Below are 21,354 nucleotides of genomic sequence, written 5' to 3'. Positions count from 1 at the left end.
AATATTTATTTTTCATATGGTTCACTAATTTTGGATTTATTATTACTAATCAGCCTGATACAGATTAAATCAATCTAACATATCAGATTTGTTTGTGGTTTTTTTTTTTTTTTTTTTTTTTTTTTTTTCTGTAGATGAGACTTTCAGTTTTAAGTTTCTTACTAATTTTCAAGGCTGAGGCCATTCCCATTACTCCAGATCAGGTCTTAAAGTATATTGATGAGCACCAAGAGGTGTATGTGCTGGTAAGCTTTATATACATGTGATTTTCCCTTTATAGTATTGGTATATAATTCATGAAGCATATAATTAGAGTATAAGGTGTAAGTCAAGCCATGATAGAGGGCAGAAAGGGTGCTGTGCTCCTCTGAGAGAGTTCCATTTAAGTACATACATAAAACTGCATAGCTCACATTGAGCAACATCAACAATTGATGGAATCACTGCCTTATTGAATTGTACATATGGATGTTTTTATAATTATTTATTTGATGCTGATTTGAGGTTTCCTGACAGGGAAGTGAAAGAAAAATGTAACCCTCTACAGCAAGAACTCTAATGATGCATTGCTTCTGTACACTATACCAATTCTGATTTTGTTCTTGCTCGTCATTGTTTTAGGTTTCCAAATATCTAAACCAGGTCTTTACTCAGCTCAAAAGCCCCAATAAATCGACAGTGACTATGATTTCTGGATCTAAACTATGGCCAGTTGGTATCAATGATCCTCAAACAAAGCTGGAAGAAAGCAGTAAAGAGAGGTTTGTTTCAGATATTTTTTACCTTGTGAACCAGCAGGGTTATAGGCTTTGGTTTCAGATTTTTTGCGAAAATTTACTTATGGTAGAACGTTGGTTATAGTAATGACTATAAAGAACCTCATTACTCTAGTAATAGTTTAACTCTGAAAGTTTTAGAGATACGTTTCTTGGTACTTCTAGATGCTATTTGGTATGCTGTTATCATAGTTCTACTTGATAAGTAGAGCAACATTGTGTTTTATCATTGTTACTGGCAGTGTTTCGAATGGAACCTGACCAAACTCGAGTGGGAGGGACCATTCCAATTGCCAGAACCTTCCAGGAAGTCACAGGAAAGAGCTTGATGCTGCTGCCCATTGGAGGAGCATATGATGGAGAGCATGCTCAGAATGAGAAGCTCAGCATGTGATAATTATCTATTTCTTAGCTTAGTGCTATAAAAATTTTAATTGGTAACCTGAGAATTTGGGGGGAACGGACGGGACTAGATGCAATGAACAGGGAGTGGTAATTAAAAAATAAATAAATAAATAAAATTCAGTACTATACTGTACAAAACCATTATCTGTCAACTTTCTTTCTTTGCAGATACTACAAACTACATTGAAGAAACAAAACTGTTTGCAGCCTATTTCCATGAACTTGCTTACGTATAAGACCATCGCAAATAAGTCAAATCAACAAGAAAAGTATTTTAGGTGGACAAAACAAACATTAATTTGGGAAACTGAACAATGCTTACATCCTCTTTACAAAAAATGGCTCCACTTTGTTGATCATTCTTTTATTTTTTACTTTTTTGTACTTATTTGAATTATTTGAGCAAACAAAAAACAAACATTGCTTCTTTCCTTCAGAAAATAATATTTGAACTTTGAAAGGGTGGAAACATAAAATACAACAATTCTACATTTACATGTTTTCATCTTTTAAAGCAATGGATTACAATGTCATTTTTCCTGAGAAAATAATTGTCACAGAAAAGCATAACTGTCAAACTGTTAGTAAGGGGTATAAAAACATTTCAGTCACATCAAATATACATTTTAATAACAGATCTATTAGAACTTTCTTGTGTATTATTTCCTTGCTTTCCTTTTTTCTATATTGTGTCTTATTTTGTGCAGTGAATGTATGGTTATTGACAATTTTGAAAATAGCCCCACTAATGAAAACTCAGATATATTTTAGAACAAAAACAATGTGGACCTTAATTGCTATGCTTCTACTCTAGTGGGAAGTTGGCTGTTAAAATTGTTCATTTCTTTTTAGAAAAAATAGTTGGTACACTTGGGTCATAGTTTACAATCTCCAGAGCTGCACTCACATAGCTATATAATGTCTTCAAATATCAGATTCAAATTGATTATTTTTTAAGAAAATTACTGAACCATGGCAATCTGTTATCCTTAAGAAAAACATATTTAAAAAAATGAAAACAAGAATAGACCAACAGAGTTTTAATGATATTTAAAAGCATATAGAAAAATTAGCTGAACTACCAAAATTGGTGTACTGTAACAATTTCTGAGCATTGGCTTTTTTCCCATTGGACACAATTTTTTGCCACCCAGTGGGCAAAACCAATATTGCATTTACTAATGCACCAAGCAGTGCAGGGATGGAAAACAGATAGGCATGTTTCACTTCACTTTAAATCAAGCGTTTAACACTGAAACCTAACAGAATAAAAACACATTATGTAATTTAAATACTTTACGCTATAATATATATATCATTGCTACGCTTATGTTGTTTGTGCATCTAAAGTATAATGTAAAACAATTATAATGAACACAGATTATTTGATCTGAAATAAAAACACTCAAAAGTGCCCAGTCATTTAAAGTGGAGATATCAAAAACACAAGCTAAGTTTCAAGAAACCATTGGGGCAACCTTGCCCAGCACAAAGAAAATAGACACAACTGTAAATCCAATGGGGGCCAAGGTTGCCCCAATTACTTCTTCTAACTTGTATCAAAAACACAAGCTAAGTTAGAAGAAACAATTGTGGCAACTCATTTACTGTTTATTTCTTTGAAAAGTGGATTGATGTTTCATGATTAACAGCTTTGAAAACAACTTTGCCAACAAACTACAAGGATTATGATAGGATCAAGCAAGACCATGAAATAATGCTTACGAACTATGGAAGCATGATACATTGACAATGAAGGATGCAATGCCTACCTTGCACAATGCTTTCATATTCTTTGCAGTCATCCTTTGCATCAATGCATCATCCAAGCATGCCCATCCCTCCTTATCCTTGTATATTCCTTGCACATTATTTGCTTTGCATTTATGTTCTTACATTTCTTGCTTAATCCTAGCTTGGTCCTTGTTTTCCAGGTATAGGTACTATTAGCAACATTATCAGTTAGTTAGTTATTTCTTAGTTACCCTTTGGAGAATTCATTCCCAGACCTAAAAGGTCACATCTGATAGAAATACGAAAATACAGACTCTGGCTGTACAGTGATGTTTCCACCAGGGTTCCAGACACCTGCTGGGTTTATAGTCCAAAGTCACTTAAAAAACAGCCTAATTATTTGTTTTAACTGAAAGCAAGCTTATTGTTATTAACACCTAAGCCTATGCATAAAAAAGCTTTCGTAATAAAAGATGCCTAGCATAAATGTGAGTAAACAAAAAAAAAAAAAAAACTACAAACCCCAGTACAGCTCATCCACACGTAACTATAAACAAATTCCTACGGAAGCTCTAAAGGGACAAATCAACATTCATACCAGGCCAGTAATGTCGGAACTGTATCCCAAACAATACTGCAAACACGAAAACGGTTCAATCTTTTAAAGTTATACGACCAATTAATATGTCCCGCGGCTGTGTTTTTGAAGTAGCCCAATTCCGCGGGAAAACCGCGGACTTGGCAACAGTGGTTTCCACCCCACTCTAACATCATCTGATGAAGTAAGCTCCCCACGCCCCCAACGCATGTCGCTATCAACGGTGAGTGACGCACGGCTCGTTCTACGGCACGCCACTTGTGACTAAGAACATAGCGAGCGAGGAAATACAACGACTAAGGTACGTGAGGAACTCACATAGGGTTTACAACAGTTACTTATATTAAATTATAGCCTTTTAAAAAGCTCCCGTCAGCTTGTTTGTGGTTGAATATAATGACAATTGCTGATTATTCTGGCTGCGAAACCGTTTCCCCCCCAAGATCGCTCTGCAGGCTTTTGGGCCTCTCTGTGCTGCCGTCGTTTTCTGTCTTTGGCTCAGCAATCCCGCCCCGTCTGAATTTAGATTGGACACGGGGCGGTTTGAGTTTTTAAAAATCTGTGTGATTAGCTTTTTGCCTTGTCAATCAGGAGTGTCTTTTTCATCTGATATTGAAAAAGGTGTTGGTCAGACTGGAAAACAATTTTTGTGTGATAGAATTTGTTTTAAAAAAAAGATTTAAACGTGACGTTATTAATTTAATTAATTTAGTGTTACGCTTAGTTTTCACGACAATTACAGTGAAAATAAGCCTGGGTGTTAACAAAAAGTACAATAAACCACTCACTTGAGTCTTATGTATGCTTCTTGCGCATTGCCTGCTGTCTGTACACATGTCTAGCTTGTTTTGTGGTTAATTGTCGTACATTACAGAGTCAAAGTTACATACATTGTATGTTAAAATAAATAAATAAATAAATAATGGGTCTACGGTCAATATGTGCGTGTGTGTAGTCACTAAACGTGTATGGTCAATTGCAATTTGACCGTAGGTTACTAACTGCAAGTCATCCCCTGCTCTGCTCTGTGCTATTATCAATTGCAGCGAAAAAACAAACAAACACTGGGGCAAAGATCGGGCTTCCCTGATCTCAAACTTTGGTACAGACCTCAGGTTTAAACTGATAATTTCTACTTCTTGGATGGGGAAATGTCGTGTGGGGAGGCGACAGGAGAGTTAAAACTATTGTTTCCGTCTTTTTCTTAATTTTTTCTCCGTTCTATGCTTGTGTATAATTATAGTATAATTAAAAAGGTCGAATGTTCTCATACTGAAAATCTTGGATGATCCAGTGGGTGTTTGTTTGCTTATGTCAGTTATTAATTATTCTAACGCAGTCAGTTGTTAAGATGTGAATAACAGTCTGCCTACCATCCAGGTGGTTGTTTTGAAAGCTGCATGACATCTTAAAGCAACCACTGAAAACTATGTTATATATCTATTTTTGACCAATTTAGAGGGTAATCCAGTTTCTTACTGTAAACATAAGAGATTAATGTAGCGTATGTAAGGTAAGAAGTCTGTATTAGTTATTTTATTTAAAAAAAAAAAAAAAAAACTTAGAAAGGTTTCAGATTAGTTGTACAGTAGTTTCACGTAATCAAAACCAAACATCTAAATTATTTTTTTTCATAAAATGCAAAATACTTTAGCATTAGTTTCCATGTTTTTCTGCAAAATTCGATTTTTTTATGAGATGGGCTTAATAGGAACTCAGACAACCACTGTAAATTACAATATAAACTGCCCCCAAATTGAATCATTTAACCCTCGGAAAGAGAGTTAGAACTCCAGCTGAAATAAGATGCCATATTGTTTTTTCATTAGGAATTCAAGCATTTCATACCTTGTTAGCAGCCTATGGTGCTGTACTGCATTAAGCCTGCTTTGGCGATAATCAAAATAGTAAGAAAACTAAGGAAAATGTTCTTCAGCATTATTTCCATTTCTGATTGATGCATGATATGTAAGAAGTGTCACAACTACAGTACATTCCCTTGCATGTTGGTGGTATGCCGCTTCTACCAAGAAGTCACCAACGAAACATAGGCTTTAGTTCTGTCTATAGCAAATCACTTACTTACCCAACAGAGTCAGCACAGCTGCATTCATCTGATCTCCCTAAATCATCTCTAACCATTGACAACAACACCAACTGTGCTGTGCGTTTTACCAAACGTGTTATTATAATGGGAGACCTATCAACAACAACAATATATATGTGATTTCATATGACAAGTTTCTAACATGGACCGTTCCAGGGACAAGATAGAAACCTCATTTAGGGAGTATCGATATGATACCATGCACAGCGTCATGATATTCGACACTTTGTATCTTAAGTCCATTACTTATTAAATGGCTGCCAAATGCCAATTTTTGCAAGTGCAAAGAGCATAAGAGGCTAATACACAGTTAATAGTGCTACACCATGATGGAATGCTTGCTGTTTAAATATATATGAATCAGTGATTGTAAATCCTGGCCTGTGATTGGTTAAAATGTCATCATAGGGGAAAAAATAGATTGAACTGTTGCCCTGATATCCTTATACTATCGGTCAAGAGTCTCGTCCTGTCATGTGATTGGTTAACATTCCTGTCAGTCCCGCCTCTTATCAATGGAATGCCTTTCTCCCCAGCACTCTGCAAGAGAAAATAGCTGAACACGATTCTGTAAGTTAACAAAAAATTAATTACAAAACATACTACAAAAGAAAGATGCTCCAAACCTAAAATAGTGATTAAAATGTCATTGTCACTGTTTTCTGACATTTTGAAATTCAAACAAATTCAAATCGATGAAAACAAATATGACGGGCGGGATATAAACTGGATTATGCAGCAGTTGCCAAACCAGACACAGATGGAGAAAAACTTTGCTAACTATATGGTATGAACTTCAAAAACAATTTCCGTTATTTATTTTTTTATGCTGTATCAGCTATATTTAAAGATAATATATAAAATCGTATTTACTATCCAAACTTGCCTCACTTAGACTACGTACACACACACTGCAACTGGCTCGACAACCGTGTTTACAGACGACACTTGCTGCAGTTGTTAGTTGTACACACACACTTTTCATTACTGAAGTGAGTGCACTCTCTGTTTAAACAAACCACTGAACTTGGGGCAACATTACATGCTGATTGTGGGATTTTGTATGACAACATGGAGGCTGTGTTTTTGTTTATGCTTTTGGAAGAAATTACTGTATGTAATCGACTGAGAGCTCGTCAAGCACAGCTGTGCTGTTTTTTGCAAGAAGGAAGCCATTACTCAAGAAAGCCCACCTTGAATCCTGTTTTGAAGTATGCAAAAGAACACTGAGGAGATTCTGTAGCCATGTGGCAAAAAGTTGTGGTCTGACGAAACTAAAATTGAACTTTTTGGCCTAAATGCAAAGTGCTATGTTTGGCACAAACCCAACACAGCGCATCAGCCAAAGAACACCATCCCTACTGTGAAGCATGGTAGTGGCAGCATCATGTTATGGGGATGTTTTTCATCGGCAGGTACTAGGGCACTTGTCAGGATAGAAGGGAAAATGAATGGAGCAAAGTACAGAAAAGTCCTTGAGGAAAACCTGCTGCCCCCTGCAAGAAATCTGAAACTGGGAAGGAAGTTCACCTTTCAGCATGCCAGCGAACCAGAGCACACAGCCAAAGCTACACTGGAATGGCTAAGGAACAAAAAGGTAACTGCCCTTGAGTGGCCCAGTCAGAGCCCTGACCTAAATCCAATCGAAAATTTGTGGCATGACTTGAAGATTGCTGTCCATCAACGCTCCCTAAAGAACTTGACAAAGCTTCAACAGTTTTGTAAAGAATGGTGAAATATTGCCAAATCTAGGAGTGCAAAGTTGGTAGAGACCTATCCCAACAGTCTCTCAGCTGTAATTGCTGCCAAAGGTGATTCCACCAACTATTAACTCAGGGGGGTGGAGACTTATCTAATTATGATCTTTCACATTTGTATTTTAATATATCATTTTTTTCTCAATCAAAACTTTTTTCCCCTTAACAGTGTGGAGTATGGTGTGTAAATAAGTGGAAAAAAATCCTCATTTAAATGCATGAAACTCTGAGGCACTGACACAACAAAATGTGAAAAAAGTTGCACTATATATATATATATATATATATATATATATATATATATATATATATATATATATATATATATATATATATAGCGCCATGTTTATCATTCGTAAATGTCTGAAACAGTGACATTAATAACCTCACTCGATACTTTTTCTGAAAACAATTAACTGGTTGTCGCTGCCCTTTGTAACCGAACTGGTGTGTGTATACAAACCGTATTAAGAGCAAAAGGGGATCTCGCAACCACATTTAGCCTGTGTGTGTACGTAGTCTTATTTTCTTGAGTGATTCATATGTTAAATATGTACTGCAGACTCAGCCATAGTAGAAAATTAAATGCCTCTCAGGAAGACTTGTTACCTCTAGGGTGGCTGCGGCCTCGGGCGTTATAGCCCCCTGTCGGTAACAGCAGTCTTCCCTCAGATCAATAATTATCTACTATAGCCCTCCTTTCCAGTCATTATTTACTGTGTAATATATACAGGGCTTGAATTTCAGTGTGGGATCACAGGATTGCGCATTTTCCAATTTGCTCCCGCATATCTCCAACTTTCAAGATATTTTAAGACTGCATTCTACTGTATTTTTCACGCAATTTAGAAAGCCTAATTAAAACGCTACGACAACCTCTAAGGAAGTGGGTGTTAGTGACAAACAGTATGAGCTGCGTACTGAATGGTGTTGGATAAAATAAATAAATAAATAAAAGCAGTGCTGGATATTTTAAATGCTGTGAGACTTTATTCTTTCGTGCATGATTCTTGGCCATCATTTTTAAGCATTATAGAAACTCGGTACACTGCAGTGAGTAAACAGTTATGAAAAACAAGACGATATTAAGTCTGTCTAGGTGTTTTGGAGGAGGTGGCATTCACTTAAAAAAAATAAATAAATGGAGCGTTGTTTAAAAAGAAAAGCACCTTGCACCGACGAGGCAGCTGATTCTTCTGCTGCAGGAAAAAAAGTTTGCTGGAGCCATTAAATGAAAACACTGCTGAATGATAACGCAAACAAATGATAGCAATGAAGGGAAAGGCAAAAAAATTCTGAGTAGTGCTGGATCAAATAAATAGTAGTAGTGCTGGGTATTTTAAATGAAAATTTACCCATGGCTGGAGTTTAATAACGGTGAAATGAGTTGTTCGGTCTGCAGTCTCTATGCAAGTGTAAAGTTTGCTAGCCGCTGTTACAAAACGTCTACATTATCGAGACATTCTAGTGGCAGTACACAAAACGCAACTTTAAAAAAGAAATGTTAAGTAGAAACTTCACATCAAGCAGTGCCAAAAGCAATGGAGAGTTTTTTATATGCAAAAGTGCCTTTTTTTGCCATTCACCCCTAAAATTTTGGAATCTTTCTCATTGGCTGTAGCATAGGGGGGGAAATCCCCCCATGACACAAAAATTAAATTCAAACCCTGATGCTGGGACAAATATCTGAATATTCAAACTAATGTTTTTTTTACATGTATTCGTTATACAAAATTTACATGTTCGTATTCACTGGAAATTACAAAAATACCTTGCACTTATTTATCACCTTGCCAAAAGTTGTGCTACAGTTTCAAACCTGGCAAATGAAACACAGCTCCGTGTGATATGCAAGATTAATATGTAAAAAAAAAAAAAAAAAAAAAAAAAAAAAAAACACAGGATCAACTCAGCAGCTCTTAAGCCTCTATTTAAAAGTGTTAGACAGCAAAAAGTAAACAAACCAGATTACGTGCATGCAAGTATAGTGCTGTCTATGGGCCTTTTTACATACAACTTTTAAACTTAAAAGAAAATATATGCGACAAACTCTATGGAAAATGGTTTAAGTCGACTGTTAAGTTTTTACTCGCATGACAAGCTCTCTCGCTAGAGGGGTTTTTATTTTTTACTCGCAGAGACATTTTACTCGACACTTGCGTGTTAAACCGTAACAAGCGTTTTCCTGCTCCTAGCTCCCTTCTACACCATTCCAGTGACGTCATATTGTTTACTGTGCATGCTCTGATGATAAAAACAAGTTGGCAGATGTGGAGCAAATAACAAACACAGTTATTTTTACAGTTACTGAAAGAATATGTTGATGTCTCTGCATTTGATTTGTTTATGTTTTAAGTTCAAAGTTTATACCCATTCATTCATTTAAAAAGAAAAGTGGTCTATTAAAAAAAAATGCTGTTTTGTTTAGTAAAATCTTGGTAAAAAAAAAACAAGCTAAGAACATAAGAGCAAAAAATATTTTAGCACCAATTTTATATATATATATAATATATATCCGAAAGAAGGTTCGAACCTTCGATCGTACTATTAATAAATTATTACAAGTAATCCATATAAATGGAATAAAACATTCACATGTAGTTTAAAAATATGTTATATAGAACAGTAATAATGTTTTTTATAATTTAAATACAATTAAGTTTATTGATAAGTTAAGTGATTTTCAACTGAATCTATGTATAGGTCTGAAATATTTAAGTTCATCAAGCAGAGAGCATTTTTTCATAAGTATCATGATACGAATTGTGCCGTGGCTTGTGTATAGTGTAGGGATGTGCGTTTGGTAAATTTTTATGAACATTTAAACTCTTTGCAATGTCAGCATTTAACCATTTAAACCATATCTACATATACACATACACACTCTCAGGGTGAGATCCCTTTTGTGGGGCACCTCGGAGCTGACAAAACAAGGGAAGAGATATTGGCTCAATTCTATTGGGTAGGACTTCATACTGATGGAAGGGTGAAACCTGCTGTCACCAAAAATTCATGCTTTGGTAGACGCGGCGATCCCCAAAACGAAGACTCAGGTGAGGTCGCTACTGGGATTAGCCAGTTATTACCACTGCTTTATCCCCGAGTATGCCAGAGTGGTTAACCCTTTAGTTGAACTCACCAAAAAGAGTGCACCATATTTAATTAAGTTGTCAGCTATGCGTTAGGGTTTTTTTTATACTGTTAAACGAAGACTCTGCCTTGCCCCCACTCTCGTCACACCAGATTTCAGCAAGAGGTTCATCCTCCACACCGATGTGTCTTGTCCCAAAAGGTTGATGGTGTATAACACTCGATATTGTACATCAGCAAAAAGATGTTCCCTTGGGAGTGTAACTACCCTAGTCAAAAAGGAGTGTTTGGCCATTAAATACCTGCTGGGACATTCATTTGATCTTGAAACAGACCACGCCCCACTAAAGTTGTTAAGCATAATGAAGGATAGCAAAGCCTGGATTACTCAGTGATATCTAGCATTGCAGCACTTCATATACCACATGGTACATCATGCAGGAAAAGACCACCAAAATGCAGATTATTTTTCCCAGGAAGGGGGAGTAATGGGAAAGGTAGATTCAGTCAAGTATTCCTTCGACTCTGAGTGGTGGGATATTTGACAGAAAGACTTCTTGGTGGTAAGTTTCCCCCCTGACCTGTGAGGAAGCTAAGTAACAGGAACAGAGTACTTTGACCTACTTGGCCTGACAGTGTCGGTCATGTAGAAAAGAGAGTGAGCTTCGGTACACTAACTAATTGACCCGGAAGCGAAATGATGTGGCTGCAATCGTTTACAAGGGGTCATGAGTGACGGTGTAAATAGGGGTCGAAGCGACGTATCTGTTCCTTCATTTGGTTTAAAGCAAAATGTTTGCGAGTGTTTTGTTTTGTTTGTCTATAAATGTCTTGTGTTGTATATTACTAGACGGCTAAACACGATTCCAGAGCTGTCGCTAGAGGCCAGCACAAACCTGAAGAACAGCACTGCACTGCATCACAATAAACTGCATTTGCAACACTAGCACTAATTTATGCACTAACGGACTTCTGTATGTGTTTTGTGTGGGTGTATAATAAAAGCGGGACTATTTGCAGGTCAAACCCGGGGATTATAATTGAAGTAACACACGCTGCTGTATTACTTAACATCATTATTGTTTACTGTTTGTTTTGCCATCAGGCACTGGACACACAAAGAAAAAGATAATTAAACAAACTTTGCACCTGGATTATAATTGGCTGTCTGTTCTTTAATCACCTGCACCTACACACTATCACCTACTTTACCACAGGTCCCCATTAACGCACATATTTAGGCCCCTGCAAACCCCTGCAAAACCCTGAAATTCGTTTTCAGTGAGGGGCCTTGCCACTTGCACCTACTTGCATGAAAAAAAAAAAAAAAAAAAAAACCCTAAACTTTTTTTTTTATTTTATTTTTTTACATTATATTATATTCAAAGAACAAGTCAAAACCAATAATAATAATAGTAATACAAATAAAAAAAAACACTGCTTAGATATGTTACAGAATTTACATTTATGTGATATTTGAATTAATATTGGAAAAAAAAAGTCCTTTTAAAATGTTGTTATACATATTCACAGACGCCATCTAAAATGTTCTATTTATTATGCATTGCTTTTTATTGCATTCAGTAACTCCATCCACAGTAATTCTGAATGTTTTCATTTCAAATGATGAAGCATTGAACTTGTGTTTTTGTTGTACAGCAATTTTGTTTGGCATAATTATTTACATACCACGGTTTTCTCTTCCAGTTCCTCAAAATAATTCCAAACGTGGGTTTGCCTCGTTCCTTTGTTTAGAGATACAGTTTTATTAAAAATATATAACAAACATCAGAAAAAAGCTTTTCTTACCCCTTGTGGACTGAACCTTAGCACACCCACTATAGCATGAACACATAGTGCCCCAGTGTCAATCTTTCTGTTGCACCAGTTAGAAATACTACTTGGAAGCAATTGCCAAACCCCTTCCTTTTTATAATATCTGCCCAGTCAGATACACCACAGACTGCTGTATATGATGTTAAGTTAATAAAATGAACACATTAAAAAATATGCGTTTGGTGAAATTTGTCACGTGACTGGTTATATGTCTAGCATATTATTCAACGTTTAACCATTCTTTAGAATTTATACGTTTTTAAACATTTAAAATTCCCATCCCTACTATGTATGCTATATTATATGGTACCAGGGTTTTCAGTTACTGTGCCCCTTGTCTATGGAATTCTATTTCAAAGAATATTAGGAAAGCAGATACAATTTTTTTTTTAAATCTAGGCTTAAGGCTTATTTTTTAAACCTGATTTTTAGTCAGTAGTTTTTATCAGATTCAGTTGCAAGCAAACATTGGTGTAATTTGCCGTGCTAGGCAGTTTTAATATGAACCAATAGTGTAACAACCTAAATAATGATAAAATAAAAAATGTAAACCATATGGGACTCTATACTTTTAAAGTAGTATTAGTTCTTTGTCTAAATGATCACCAAGGAAATGCTGAACCTAATGACTTGACTCGTTATTAACTCCACAGAGAAATAATGGAAGGACTATTACATTTGTATGTCACACTTTTACATAGAGAACAAATAATTGGACATCCATTAGTACTGGGACATTAGATTCCAGGTGAAAATTCCACTACATATTTTTTCTATTGGGTTTGGACTTATGATTGGTTGCATTTTATCAAAGTACGTGGGTATTTGTTATTATAAATTACTGAACATCCTATCCATGAACCACAAATCAAAAATTCAGTATCACAAATTTCTTAAAGGTTTTATTTACTGGTTCAGTATAGGCTATACTGTTGTGTGTAGTGGCACGTGTTTCCAAAGACAAAATTTGCTCAGGTTGTGGCATATTGTTGAAATAAACAGCTCAGGAGATTTTTCAAAGGCTTCTATCTACATCTACAAAAATTTATATATATATATATATTATATATATATATATATATATATAAATCATATACAATATCATTTTTGATACATTCATGTAAGTTTCAGAACATTCTGTAAGTAGTTTTTATTCCACTGTAAAAAGCGTAGCCAACTAGAACTGAAGTAAATCTGGCTCATAGTGTCAGTGTCCACTAGATGGAACCAACTGTCTTTGTTGTACTGATAATTTCATGCAATGCTGTTTTAAGGTTGCTGAGAAAGCATTGGCATCTCCAGGATTCTAGAAGAGGGGAGGCAAAGGAGTGACGGGTGGGCTTGGGGGGCTGTGACTGGGTACACCCTGCCCCTGTGCATATTATGTTTTGTATTTTGTATTTGTTGTATTAATATTTGTTTATGTGTGTAAAAACACATTATTATGTTAATTCTTTTTGCAGCAAGGACAGGGTTAAAGTTCCCCATCCATACTAACCCTGTGCAGAATGTGACCGTCTCCTGATTGATTGATTGATTAATTCATTATGAATTTGGAGACGGTCACACACACACACACACACACACACACACACACATATATATAATCCGGCAGCTTTGGCTGATCGGGGTAGAGTGGGTTCAGAGGGGAGAACGGGAGAGATGTGAATGAAACAGAAACTAAAACCATAACAATTTCTACTTGTGCTGGATTTGGACCAGCATGATACTTGTTTGTTCAGTGTTTGCTTGCTGTATTGTCTGTTTCTTTTGGCCAATGTGCCGTTTTGTTTTGTATCAGTATTTTGTTCTGTATGCTGTTGTGTCAATTCTCTTCCTGGTCTGTGACATCGCACCACAAGGCCAACCTGTCACAGGGGCAGATTATTATGATCTTAACCCTTTGCAGTCCATTTATTCAGTGCTTGTTAGGCGCGTCAGGTCCAATTAATTTTCATATACTGACGTGCATATTTGCGTTGCAAAACGCAAAAGCTTTCATTTTTCTGGAGGGAGCCTATCTTCTCTGGGACAGCTTTGTTATCAAAATATTTTACATTTAAACCTCCTATTCAATATAACTTTAGTTACATTCATTGGAGAAGAATACGATTTTCAGTTTAATTTTCCATACAAAATTACTATCACAAGCATATAAAACACATCATAATACAATGAAAAAATAATATTTATATTAAACTTGTGTCCACAAGTTATGTAATTAAAAATGATTCTTAAGCATTTTAACTAACACTTCACACAATAATGGTACAACTGCATCATCAGTATAGCTTGCTTAGTAAATTTTATGACACCTTAGGAGACTAGACAATCAGATATTGTTTTGGAAGGCCAGCTTCAAAGAGTTAACAGTTTGTGACCTGTGCCTTATCTAATCAGCTTTGAAGTAGGTCTGGTTAAGAATGTTCTGGAATCGGTGTTAACAACCCAATCCCCACAGCATGTCAATACAGACATCAGGATTTAAATATCTGAGAAATGTTTATGTTAAAATGAATTCAACCATGAATTTCCTTGACAACGCGCTGTTTTAAAAAAAAAAAAAAAAAAAAATTCAGACATAAAATAAGACATGTTTTTAAAAGGCAGTGAATCACAAAAGGACACTCAGTACTATATCTACAGCCAAGCCCCACCACTTGTTCGCTGTATTTTTCACATAACTCTTTATAGGCGTGCATACTGATAAATCCTCTCCTGATCACTGGTTTTATCACCAAACCCCTCAATAATGCAATCCAAGTAATTATTTTATTACTCCAAGAGCTCAGAAATTCTTCATCTCAATTAAGATGTAAATATAACACCATGAAAAAAGCTCACAACACAGGAAAATAAAACATCCCTGACAATGACACTGAGTAGCTTTGAAATGTTCTTACTCCGATTGTCTGTAAAGGTAATTGGGCTAACCAGAGATTGGATAATGTTTTGTTGGGTGTATTTTTCTTGTTCATGGTAGCCTGGGAGATGTCATTTTTTAGTGGAAATTTTAGGGGAGCGGGAGGGGAGGCAAACAAATTTCAGGTGTGGTGACCCCCACCCGTTGCCTCCCACGGGCGTACCCACTGTGTGGAAGGGTTCTCCCACCTCTAAATTGCATGTTTGCAGGGTGTTTTTACTGGGAAGTTCATTTAATACTTTGAATGCCAATGTAGTTTAACACCTACTGTAATTTCAATGATGTAGAAAGTGACTGTTCATACTGCATGTATAAGTGAATTCACTGGCAGGCTGAGGGAAGGGCCGCTATGTAGGGTGCCATGTCTTCTTTCCAATAAACAGACCTGAAAAATTGAATAAACTATACCATAATGTGAAGATGTTTAAATTAAGCAGCCCTGTTAAAATAATTTGTTTATTGTGAAATTCTAGGTAATCTTGGTAAATACAAGATTGTACTATATACAATTGTATTTCTAATGTCTTATTTTTGTATTTTACTACAGGTTTGATCAAATAAATGGATAAAATACTTATGAAACATGGAAGCCCCTGAAAAACCTACAGATTGTAGTGATGACAGTGCACAAATCGACAGAAGTCCTTCTAAGACAAAGCGTAAATTGAGTCCAGAAAAGGAGACACTTAAGAACAAAGCAGATAAAATTGAAGAGAGTAACCGAAATGCTGGAGAAGGTGATCATGAAAGCTCCCTAGTAGCCAAAAGACTAAAGCTAGATAAATTGGATCAAATTCAGAAAAATGAGAGCAATGGAAAGGACATGGAGAAGGATAATGAGCTTCAAAAGGTGTCCACTGGCCAAGAAAAAAGTGATTTGTGTAGTGTCAACATAGAAAAGGAAAAACCAAAAGAGGGAAATGATCGAGAAAAGGATGCTGATACCTGTGCATGCTCCTTCTGCGATTTTAGGGGGAAAACCCCCACTTCCTTAAAAGTGCATATAACAAGAAGGCATTCCCACAGCACTGCTTCTAGTCCATCACAAGCTTCAAGTGTAGAAAAGGAAAACACCGTTGGCAAAAATGACTTGTGTAGAAAAGGCATCGCTAGTATACCTGGTAGTAAGGAGGTTGCATCTGACTATGACAAGCCTACCAAGAAAAGCCCAATAAAATCAACGAATGGGAACATCTGCCCTCACTGTGACTATAGCACAGAACATCTGGCATTAATGGATGAGCATATCAAAAAGAATCACAAAAAAAAAACATTCACTTGTGAATGTTGTTGTTTTCAGTGTCTTGATTATAGTACTCTTCAGGCTCATTACCTTGGAAAGACACACCTTCGTAGGCAGAATCTTGCAGCGAAGGGGAGGCTGGTAAACTTGTCAACCAAAAAACAAAACAGAACAAAGCCATCTAAATGCTCACAATCCTCAGATCCTGAAACCTCAATTAATGTCCTGTTAATTCCAGCCTCTGATGAAATGGAGGTTGACATTTTATCTGAAAAGAAAGACACCAAAGATCCCAAGGTGGAAACCACACAGCAGAATTTAGCTTCCTCTGAAATTAAAGATAAAGAAGACAATAGTAAAGCTAAAACTCTGCCACAAGCTGAAAGGTTTAAGGGTATAAAGCAAAACACACCAAATGATGATGATTATGATGATGATGATGGTAAATCTGATGATCAGAGTGCCACAGACAGGAAACAAACTAGCAAAGAAAAACTGGGCAGCCAAACTGTTGAACAAGACAGTGCAGCAAATGAGTGTGTAACTCCTTTAAATAAGAGGAATGTTAATGAAGTGCATCTTAGTCCAAAAGAAGGTGAAACTGAAAAGATACTTCAGGACAAGAACACCAAAATTGTCGGAGTAAATGCAAAGGATAGCCTCCTTGGAGAAAAACAGGCAGAAAGTGAAATCAGACCAGATGATGCCACAACAGAAAGTTCATTCAGCGCAGAAGCCACATCCGAAATGATAATAAATGAAGTTAATATTGAACTTCCACAGGAAAATGAGTCAAGCGCCAGTTCTTTCATTCTGAACCTTCAATCTGTTGAAAATGTGGAGGTGAAGCTGCAAGGTTCAGCAATGAATTCAGAGCAAGAGTCTTCTATTGGGAAGGATACATCTAACTCAAAATCTAGTAAGGGTGGTGCAAAACGAAAACCACGATCTTCAAACCAAAAACCACCATATGTTTGCAGTTACTGTAGTTATGGATTTCAGAGCAAACTTGGTCTAGAGCATCACATTGGAAGGCGCCATACAAAAGAAATGAAGTTCTTTTGTGAGACTTGTCTTTATGCTTGTGTAGTAAAAGGTGACTTTGATAAGCACTGTCAGAGTAACAAACATCAATTAAGGAAAAATGTTACTGAGATAGAAGTGCAGATACCAAGAGATCAAGTGAAACCATCAATAACACGAGTGGTTGCAGTAAACTTACTAAAACGTTCAACACATAGCAAACCCCAGCTACAATGCAAGAAATGTTTATATAAAACAAAGCATTCTTCCGTTCTCTTAAAACACATACAAGTGAAACATGAAAAAGAATATCACTTCTGTTGCAAGGTATGCAATTATTACACAGTGACATTTGAAGGAATGGAGCAACATACCAACAGGAGAAAGCACTTGCAAAAGGCTAAGAAAAGCAATCTTGGCATTTCATCTGAAGACATTATTGAGGAAGTATGTGTAAGTATGTCAGCGATTCAGAAGAAATCAAAACAACCTACTTTCTCTTCACCTGTTAATACCAAAGAGAAAAATAACAAAAATAGTCATGATGGACGGTTGTCTGATGTTGAAAACACAACACTTGAAGAGTCACCCGGGAATATGGAAGGTATTATTGTGACTGACACCCAGACGGCTCCTACCTTGAAAAAAAGTAAAAGAGGAAGACCAAAGGCAACTGCATCTACAAAATGTCAACATTGTGGAATTGTTGCTTCCAGTATTGCCAATCTCAATGTTCACATTAAACGAAGGCACAGCCACCAGTACAGTTACGCTTGCAAGTTGTGTAACTTCTTTTCTGTAACTAAAGGAGATATGGATCGTCACTGTGCTACCAAGAAGCATATAAACCGTGAAGAAACTGCCTTGAAGGCAAACCCAAAGAATGAACCAGCTTCTCTGAGTGGTGTTGTTGTAGAAGTTCAACACTTTGAACAGAATGCAGAGAAGTCTGAAGAAACTGAGCATCAAAGCAATGTTATAAAAACTTTGAGAGCTTGTAAAATTTGTAAATACTATTGTATTCGAAAAGATGATATGGATCGTCATTGTGCTACCAAGAAGCATAATAGTCGAAAAGTAATAGCCATGAAGATAAACCAAGAAACGAAACCAGTTTCTCTTGATGTTTTAGAAGTTTCTTACAAAGAACAGGGTACAAATAAGTCTGACGAATCCGAGAATGAAAGCAGTGCAGTAAAGTCTCATGCTTTGAAGACTTGCAAAATGTGTAAGTACTATTGCATACTTAAAGAAGATATGGATCGTCATTGTTCTACCAAGAAGCATAAAGCACGCGAATTATTGACAGTGAAGTCAAACCCACAAACTGAACAAGTTTCTGATAGTAGTGTTGCAGAAGCTCACAACGGACAGGATATTTTGAACGCTGGAGACCGGCTACAAGACATTAAAGCCAATATAAGTTTAGACGCTGAAAATCAGATAGAAGCTGTGATACACCAGGCAAAAAAACAGCGTACTGCTGAAGCTGAAATATCAGAGGATTGCTTTCCTTCACAAAATCAGGGTGGCTATGCACAAGTTCTTGATGATTCTCCTCAGACAAAAATGAAAGATGATGCAGTTAATTCTTGTTCTCACTGTAGTTTTGTTGCTCATTCCCTTTCATCTCTTGACCTTCATGTTAAACGCAAACATACTAAAGACTTTGAATACTTATGTATGGGATGCAACTATTATGCTGTCACTCGCAGGGAGATGACAAGACATGCAGCAACAGAAAAGCATAAGCTTAAAAGCCAGGCCTATCTGTTAAAGTTGAAAGAAACAGCAGAGGTGTTAACCGTGGAAACCACAGCCAAATGTGGAGGAGAAGGTGAACTTCAAGAAGAGAGCCACGAGGAAACACAACAGGAAAGTCCTAGTGAGTCAATCAGTGTAAATACTACAGGTATGGAAAATAAGGAAAATGACACAAATGTTACTGGAGGAACTGTGGAGAATAGAAATACAGAATCCACAAGATTACCACTAGAAAGTGGGGCTAGTGAAGACAGTGAAGGTAACAACAAGGAGAATAGCCGAGATTTACATTCAGGAGGATCTGGAACTAAAACTGGTGAGGGTCAGAAAATAAATATCCAGCTAGCTGAATGTGAAGAAGGTGATGTTGCAGAAAAGGCTGAAATAGATGCTCAACATGAAACCGAAGAAGCTGTAAAAAACAGTGTTTGGGAGACAAATGAATCAGTGACTGAGGGCTTACAAGTTGACAGTAACCTAGAATTGCAGGAATCTAATCTTGCTGGTCAGTCTCAGACAAAGGAATTATCTAGAGCTGTTAAATTTGATGCTTCCATTGTTATGTTAAAAAACTATTCTGATGTTGAATATACTGATTATGATGGGGGTCAGAGTTCAGAAGGACTTGCTTCCAGTAATGAAAACTTTCAACCTGTTAGAAAGAAGAGGAGATCTTCACAAATAGAGAAGCCTCGCATTCGGTGTGAAGACTGTGGATTCCTGGCTGATGGCCTTAGTGGTCTGAATGTGCACATATCTATGAAACATCCCACAAAAGAAAAGACTTTTCATTGTTTACTCTGTGGAAAATCATTTTACACCGAGAGCAACCTCCACCAACACTTGACCAGTGCAGGTCACCTGAGGAATGAGCAAGCAAGCATAGAAGAGCTGCCAGAAGGAGGTGCCACTTTCAAGTGTGTTAAATGCACTGACCCATTTAATTCTGAGCAGGAACTTTTCATGCATATTAAGGAGAAGCATGAAGAACTGCTAAGAGAAGTAAACAAGTACATCTTAGAAGATACAGAACAGATTAACAATGAAAGAGAAGAGAATCGAGGCAATGTCTGCAAGTACTGTGGGAAGATCTGCAAAAGCAGCAACTCCATGGCATTTCTAGCCCACATTCGCACTCACACAGGTAATGTAACTTTTTACATAAAAAATTAAAAATAAATCAGACAAAGGCAATTGGTTTTAACTGTGGGCCTGATACAAAGAGTTTTTTAAAGAGTTTGTTTTGATGGAATAAGTTACAGCTTTGTAGTATAGATACAATACAATGCACGGTATCATGTGTTAGATACTATCGCGATACTTTGAATCTTATGTCCATTACATGTTAAATGGCTGCCAAATCACTTTCTTTGCAAGTACAAAGTGTGCATTATTAATTTGGAGACTGTCACACACACACACACACACACACACACACACATATATATATATATATATATATATATATATATATATATATATATATATATATATATATATATATATTTGTATGTATATTTATATATATATATATATATATATATATATATATATATATATATATATATATATATATATGTATGTATGTATGTATGTATGTATGTATGTATATATATATATATATATATATATATATATATATATATATATATATATATACACACATACACACATATACACATACTCACAATATATTCTGCTGAAAACAAGTTCCAGTGCATTTTTAAAATTAAAGTAAAAGTGGTAAAAAAGCAGAACACTGTGAAAGTCACCATTTTCATTATTTCTTACATATAAAAAGAGAACTTGGCCAGCTTCAGATACTCCAGTTACAAGGAATCTCCTGATTCTTATATATAACAAAATAATATAGAAATACTTTCCTTGAAGCAGACTTTTTATAACTAAGCCAGATGTTTTATATACAGAGGTGTCTTTTATAAGTGCTAAAAAATGTGAGCAAGGAATGAAAAAATGAAACACTTGTGGAAGCTGATTTACACGGGCACTTCATAAAATGACTTGATGAGGTTCTTGCTTGGATCAATAAACAGCCAAATGAGCAAGATGGGCCAGATGGACCTTCTCTTGATTGTAA

At 36.1% G+C, this 21,354-nt stretch overlaps 1 protein-coding gene across 1 annotated transcript in view; it reads left to right on the top strand.

Moving 5' to 3' along the window:
• The first annotated feature begins 3,610 nt into the window (after positions 1–3,610).
• Positions 3,611–21,354, top strand: part of LOC121314852 (zinc finger protein 407-like) — a 268,813-nt gene continuing 251,069 nt past the window's right edge. Inside the window, exons 1-2 of the mRNA XM_041248568.1 lie at positions 3,611–3,814; positions 15,774–20,400. Of these exons, the coding sequence (XP_041104502.1) occupies positions 15,810–20,400 (4,591 nt within the window). The 5' untranslated portion in view covers positions 3,611–3,814; positions 15,774–15,809. The remainder of the gene's footprint in view (positions 3,815–15,773; positions 20,401–21,354) is intronic.

Source organism: Polyodon spathula, chromosome 4, assembly GCF_017654505.1.
Source record: "Polyodon spathula isolate WHYD16114869_AA chromosome 4, ASM1765450v1, whole genome shotgun sequence".
Classification (NCBI taxonomy): Eukaryota; Metazoa; Chordata; class Actinopteri; order Acipenseriformes; family Polyodontidae; genus Polyodon; species Polyodon spathula.
The sequence above is the reverse complement of the archived record's forward strand: the minus strand, read 5'-3'. Positions and strand labels throughout refer to the sequence as shown.